This window comes from Numida meleagris, chromosome 1 (genome assembly GCF_002078875.1).
Source record: "Numida meleagris isolate 19003 breed g44 Domestic line chromosome 1, NumMel1.0, whole genome shotgun sequence".
In the NCBI taxonomy this organism is placed as follows: Eukaryota; Metazoa; Chordata; class Aves; order Galliformes; family Numididae; genus Numida; species Numida meleagris.
This window is the reverse complement of record NC_034409.1, coordinates 192,652,061-192,658,631: the sequence shown is the minus strand read 5'-3', so window position 1 is coordinate 192,658,631 and position 6,571 is coordinate 192,652,061. Positions and strand designations below refer to the sequence as shown.

The following is a 6,571-nucleotide window of genomic DNA, read 5'->3' as shown; positions in this document are numbered from 1 at the left end:
CCCCCCTCCCCACTGCAGGTAAAGCCTGACCCCAAGGGAGCCACGTCCCTGGATCCCCTGTCCCATCCCTGTTCAGGGCCACTGACCCGGCAGAGCTCTGTGTTCTGGGGGGCATCGCAAGACCAGGGCAGGGGGCTCTGGAAGGAGAAGCTCAGGTAGTAGAAAGCCCAAGCGATGATGACATTGTAGTAGATGGACACCAGGGAGGACACGACCAGCATGCCCACACCAACGCCTGCAACGGGGAGAGGGGCTGCTCCGTGCCTGCCTCTGAGGGGCTGGGAGCTGGAGGGGGGCATGGGGAGAGGTGCCCCTGGCGCTGGGCCTACCTTGCAGGATGGGGCAGCACTTCCAGACGGTGATGGGCCCCGCGGCCCCGTACTGCCCCAGGCTCAGCTCCATCAGGAAGAGTGGCAGCCCCACCAGGAGCAGCATGAGGAAGTAGGGGATGAGGAAGACGCCTGGGATGAGGAGAGGGGCAGTGGGTCAGGGGATGGCCAGAGGATGCACTAGGCCCTGCACCTCCCCAGGGGATGGACACAGGGCAGGGAAAGACCCCGGGCTGCCCAGAGAGCTGTGGGCACCCAACCCTGGCAGCGCACAAGGCCATGGGTGGGGCTGTGGGCCCCTGGTCTATGGGAGACGTTCCTGCCCATGGAGGGGTGGGTGGTACTCGAGGTCCTTTCCCACCCAGACCAGGAGCCCTGTGGGTGTCACACCCAAAGGGCAGCGTGGGCTCCTGCTGCCCATCCCAGCCCCAGGGAGCGCCCGGCTATGCACACCGCTTCTTCCCCACTGCACTGCACAGAGCACAGAGTGCTGGCAGTGCGGCCGCTGGGGATGAACGCAGGGACAGACACAATGAACCCCACACCCATGCCCCGAAGCAGAGCAGCACCCACAGCCCTGCCCCGGGGCCAAGTTCCTTGGTGAAGGCAAGGTGCAAAGCTCAGCCCGGGCGCATCCACCCAGCTGCGGTCCTGGCACGTCCCCATTCCTGCATGGCACCATGGAGCCAACCTGGGCACCCTGCACTTCGCAGTGGGGTTAAAGCAGTGGAGCCAGAGGGCAGCACTGCCTGAGCCCCCCAAGCATGCTGAGCCCCAGTGCCGGGGCAGCACCCACCTCCTCCATTGCGGTAGCACAGGTAGGGGAAGCGCCAGACGTTGCCCAGCCCCACGCAGTAGCCCAGGCAGGAGAGCAGGAACGTGTGCTGCCCGGCCCAGGTGTCACGGGGAGGGCTGGGGGCCGGGCCCCCCACTGGGGCCGGGGGCTCTGCCCAAGGCTGAGGGGTGATAGGATCCTGTGTCTGGAAGATGTTCACCTGCAGAAGGAGCAAAGAATTGGGAACGCGTGGCCAAGATGACACCAGAGCAGAGGAGGACGAGGAGGACGGGGCGAGGAAGATGCATCGCTGTGCACACAGTGCTAGGATAAGGGTTCTGCCTCAGGGCGGTGTGCGGGGGCTGCTCCGTGCTCAGCACACATGCATACAGGACTTGGGGTGTGCAGGACCAGGGCTGGGGCTCCTCAGCCTGCAGGACTCCTCCCTAACAATGCGATGGGCCGTGGGGAAAGTGATCTGCATCCAGCTGCACGGAGAGCGCTCCTCCAGCTCTGCAGAAACCCCAAAATCCAGCACGTGCCTCCCTGTGGGTGTCAGAGCAGCCGTGAGCAGCTGTGTTTGTGGCATCATGCCGTGCTGCAGGGCGATGCTGCGGGGTGCCCCAGGACGTGGGCATTTGGGGTGCTCAGAGTCTCTGCAGGGCACGCCTGGCTGCTCTGGTGCAAAGTCCATGGGCACTTCCCCCCGGTGCCAGCGCCTGCATGGAGCTGTGCCCCACAGCAGAGCCGCCCCTGTGCCTGTGAGATAACAGAGCGCTGCACGGACTGTCTGGGGCAATGCAAACAAGCTGCAGATTGCAGGAACTGTGCCGCCGGGACAAGGCCACACTGAGGGCTCTGCCCTTTGCCTGGCGCTGTGTCAGAGCCGTCCGGGAAGCACGGCACGGGGATGCCCGATGTGATTACAGGAGCCAGCCCAAGAGTGGAACCCAGGGGGTGTCCGAGCCCGGGGGGCTGCTCCTGCCCTTTGCTCACCCACCCAACGCACCCATGTCCCAGCCATGAGCCACTGGGTGAAGAAAGCAGGGTGAGCAGTGGGGACACTGCAGCCCTCTGCAGATGCTCAGGCCTCGGCTGTGCATCAACCCCCCCGCCCTCGGAGGAGAGAGCTGGGCACAGCGGGCACAGCCTGCCTGGGTGGGTGCCTGGGTGGGAGCCTGGGTGGGAGCCCTGCCCTGCACCCAGCGCAACACCCGGCATTATGCATTCCGAGACCCCCTGCAGCTGTGCCCCACGGGGGTGGGGATGGGGCACCGGGGCACTGCCTGATGGCAGTGGGGCTGCTCGAGGAGCCGAGCCCCAAAAGCTTCCCACCACTGCGGGACAACGCGCTGCGGAACCCCCGTGCAATCTCAGAGTCCCCAGCGCTGCTCCCAGCAGAACTCACTGGGGGCACACAGCTGCTGTGGGGCTGGGGGGAGGGGGACCTGCACCCAGCGGTCCCCCAGTGCTGGGCACAGGGTCAGGACAATGCAAGGATGTCCCCAGGGCCCCAGTCCTACCGTGGGCTCCTCTGGTGTGGCGGGGGCTGGGAGCCCCGTTGTGTCGAGGTGCTCGCCTCGCGGCATTTCCTGCTGCGGGGTGTGCTCACCTGTGCCAGGTGCAGCTCCGCCCCGGCTCGCTGTGCACCCAGGTCCTGTCAGCCCTCGGGAGGCCATGGGCTGCATGGTCCCCCCAAACTACTCATCCCATAGCTGTGAGCTGGGGAGCCAAGGTGCGTGCTGGGGTGGCCAGCCGAAGCTCCAAGCCCCTGTTGTGTCGCGGTTTCATGCTGCACTCCTCCCGTGCCTGGACTGAGACATGCAGCTAGAGCATCCCCATGCCCTGGCAGGAGGACAGCACCAGGGCACTGCAAACTTCCGACCCACTGCAGAGGAGATGGGATGGCCTCCCACCCCGTGCTGCAGGCATGAGGGCACGAGGAAGAAGGGAGAGTGGTACAAAGGACGCAGGGATCCGCTGTGCCCCCCAGGCTGGACAGCAGCCCAGCGTGAGGAAGGAGCTGTGCTGGGAACCTCCCATTCCAGGTGATGTTTGCTGGTTGCACCCCCCGAAACACCCATCACTGTCACCCTGCTTTCCCAGCTGGTCTCTGGAAAACCACCCAGACCAACAAGGAGCAGAGATACAGGCTCCGCCTCATCATCAGCTGCTGAAAGAGAGCTGAGGTTAAAGCTGTGATCTACCCATGAAGCATTTCTCCTGCAGCTCCTCCGTTCCAGCACGGAGCCATCTGCTCTCAGCGCCTCCACCTCCAACCCTGGGACACTGGGTTAGATCGCTGCTCCCCTCTGCACACCGGCTCCCGTCCATCTCCGTGTTACACGCATTTTTCACGGCCAGTGCTCTGGCTCTGCCTCGCTTTGGCCATGTCCATGGTGCTCCATCTGGAGCTGTTAATGACCTCTGAGTGGAGCAGGTCCCTCAGAACCTGGAAATACCCCTTGAGCCAGGACTATCCCCCACCACCACCGGGAAGGGAGAAAGGAGAAGGACTTCCAACACAAATTTGGCTCTTTTCAACCAAGAACACTTGTGCAGGATGGGAACAGGGCTTGAGTTGCCCCATTGTCCACTAAGCTGGTGATGCTCTGAAGGAACATAAAAAGACTTTGTGAGTTGACAGCAGCTGAATTCACAGGAGTAGAAAGAAACCAAAGGAGGCAGAGCCGTTCTGCTGGGTGAGGGTGGCTGCCTTCATCCCGTGCCATCCACCGGGAGCTGTTGTGGTCCTGGGATGGCGCGATGTCCGGCAGCTTCAGGAGAGCAGTCTGCAAGCGAGCAGCATCCCTGCAGGTGGTTCTGGGCCAAGGAATTCAATGTAGTTCCATCCAAATGAGGGGAATGAAGAGGTATTTTCAGCTTGGGTCATTTTGGTGGCCTTGTTTATTGCACCGCCTTGCAAAAAGTTGCCCTGAGGGACACGTTATTAGAGTAGGGAAATTAGCATAGCGCATAATGATGCACAGAACAACCAAGAAGTGGAGGATTATAATTTTCCATCCTACTTTCTCCTCATAGAGCAGATCCCATAAGAAACCCCATGACAGATGCTCACAACTTCCCCTGTAGCCCAGAGGCATTCGGACCCCTTGTTCTGGAGAGGGCTCTGCATTAAAACACCACAGCGTACGTCAGCTCTGGAGTGGGGGTAGGATGCAAATCCCTGCATCTCCCTCTTGGTCCCTCATCGCTGGCTGCAGAGTGTGCCAGGCTCCCAGCTGCTCTCACACCCGCTCAGACATGAGTGCGTAGGCAAGAGGTGGATGGTTGGACTTGACGATCTTAGTTGTCTCTTCCAACTTTAATGACTGGATGATTCTATGAGGTGAGAGCCATGCACTCCTTGGTAGGTCTGTCGCCTTGATCCACAGCAGAGTCGGATCTGTTGTTTTGTGGCTTCACATTGTGGGACTTAGAGGTGAAACAGCTTTGGGTCCTGTCCCAGCTCGGTGCCATTCAGCCATGGCAGCCTGCTCGAAGAACTCCTGACATATAAACCTATAACAACAGGAACCCGTGGGCACAGAAGCTCCATTCCAACCACAGCTGCCTCAGGGCTGGGTGGAGGTACAGCGTTGTGCGGCCTCAGGAAGTTTGGTTTTCGTTGTTACACTTCCTTCCAAACTTGCCTCTTGGGCGTTGATCGTGGTTGCTCTGATCTTGCCACAGCCGCGCTGGAGGGGAGGAGGCTGATGTTCCTCTGCAGCAGTTTAACCCATGACGCACAGTCACATCCTCATAACACGAAACAACTGCTCCACCTGCTATTGTTTTTCAAAAAAGAGCGAGTAAAACAGAAAGCACCCGAGGGCAAAGATCTGTGAGCACAGCGCAGGCTTCAAATGAATCAAGATGCAGTGTTCTTTTCCTTCTGTAGGCCTTTTTCCAACCACATAGAGAAACAAACCCCAATTTATTTCCATTTCCTGATCAGTTCCAGATATTCCTTGTGTCACCTCTCAGAAACTAGAGCTCTTTGGGTGTCCAGCCTCAGTGCATGGTGCTCCCAGGCTGACTCGCCACGCATCTTCAGAGCCAGGCTCAGCGCCGAGGGATCAGCAACTGCCACGTTCACTGAGCAGTGATGGAACCAACACCCTCATATGTGCTCAGACACAGACAGAAACAAAGGGCTGGGGTACATGGAACAGGCTGCCCAGAGATGTTGGGGGTCACCATCCCTGGAGGTGTTCCAGAGCCGTGGGGATGTGGCACAGAGGGACACGGTCAGTGGGCATGGTGGGGTGGGTTGGGGCTGGGCTTGGGGATCTTGGAGGGCTTTTCCAGCCTTCATGATTCCATGACTCTATGACACGGGCCACATCTGCCTGGCAGACCACAACCCACCCCACCATGCCCACTGACAGTGTCCCTTAGAGCCACATCCCCACAGCTCTGGAACACCCAGAATACATGCATACACCCCTGAATACATGTAAAGACTTGGAAACAAGCGGCTGGAGAGCAGCTCAGCAGGAAGGGACGTGGTAGTGCTGGTGACAGCAGGCTCAGGGTAACCGGCAGCATGCTACACACAGGCAGTTGGACTCCATGGTCTCTGAAAGTCCCTTCCAACTGAACGATTCTATTCTATTCTAAATAACAGAGCTCCCAGCCGCTGCATGCCACCAGAGCTCTGGGGACCTCACTCAGAGACCCACGGGGTCAGCCCCAGCCAAGGACAACACGCCTGTGAGGTGACTGCACTCTCACAAGGCAAAACCAAGTGTTCCTGGTGCTGCGTTCGTCTCAGCTTCCCTTCCCCACGCTACCTGGCGTTGTCCTGACACATGGGCACACCTCTCGGTTGGAAGAGGCCCTGTTATCACCACACCTCAGGTGGCTGCTGGCATACACGGCACCCAGCGCACGTTAGCAGAGGAAGTACTGACGTTTGGGGTTGTGTTATGTGCACAAACCCCAGCAGAGCTTCGAGTGCTGCCGTCCTTGAACACTGCCCGGACCATGGGACGTTTTGTGAGGGAGTTCTGCAGAAGTACGTGGCCCTGTCGTGCAGCACAGGGGCAGCAGCCAGCTGCTCAGCACTGTCACTCCCGATGTTTGAAGGGTGTCCACAGTGTTCTGAGGCTCCAAAGGGCGTTCTGGGATCCCAAGGGGCCTCCTGAGCCCCAGGAGGCCTTCTCAGACTCCAAAGGGCCTTCTCAGACCCCATGGAGCCTTCTGCCATGACGCTCTGCCTGGCTGTGGCTGAGGGCAGTGGCACAGCATCCCCACGGCTCCCAGAGCCCTGTGGGGCTGCCTGTCCCCAGGGGGCTCTCCCTTCTCGAGGTGTCCCTCCTGGCCCCTCACAGCAGGACATGGGCTGGCCGCCATGACAGCACACAGGCCTCCGTGATAGCACATAAGCTGCCGTGTGCCTCAGGGTTTTGGTGTTCTTTAGAAGCGGAGGGGAGAGTGTAGGAGAATCGCGTGGAGAATCGAA

General features: G+C 60.1%; 1 protein-coding gene across 1 annotated transcript in view; it reads right to left on the bottom strand.

The window, feature by feature from the left end:
• Nucleotides 1-5,304, bottom strand: part of LOC110392112 (sodium-dependent proline transporter-like) — a 9,282-nt gene extending 3,978 nt beyond the window's left edge. The window contains exons 1-4 of the mRNA XM_021384074.1: nt 2,628-5,304; nt 1,126-1,324; nt 330-461; nt 87-235 (exon numbers count right to left, since the gene is read on the bottom strand). Coding sequence (XP_021239749.1) covers nt 87-235; nt 330-461; nt 1,126-1,324; nt 2,628-2,792 — 645 coding nt within the window. The 5' untranslated portion in view covers nt 2,793-5,304. The remainder of the gene's footprint in view (nt 1-86; nt 236-329; nt 462-1,125; nt 1,325-2,627) is intronic.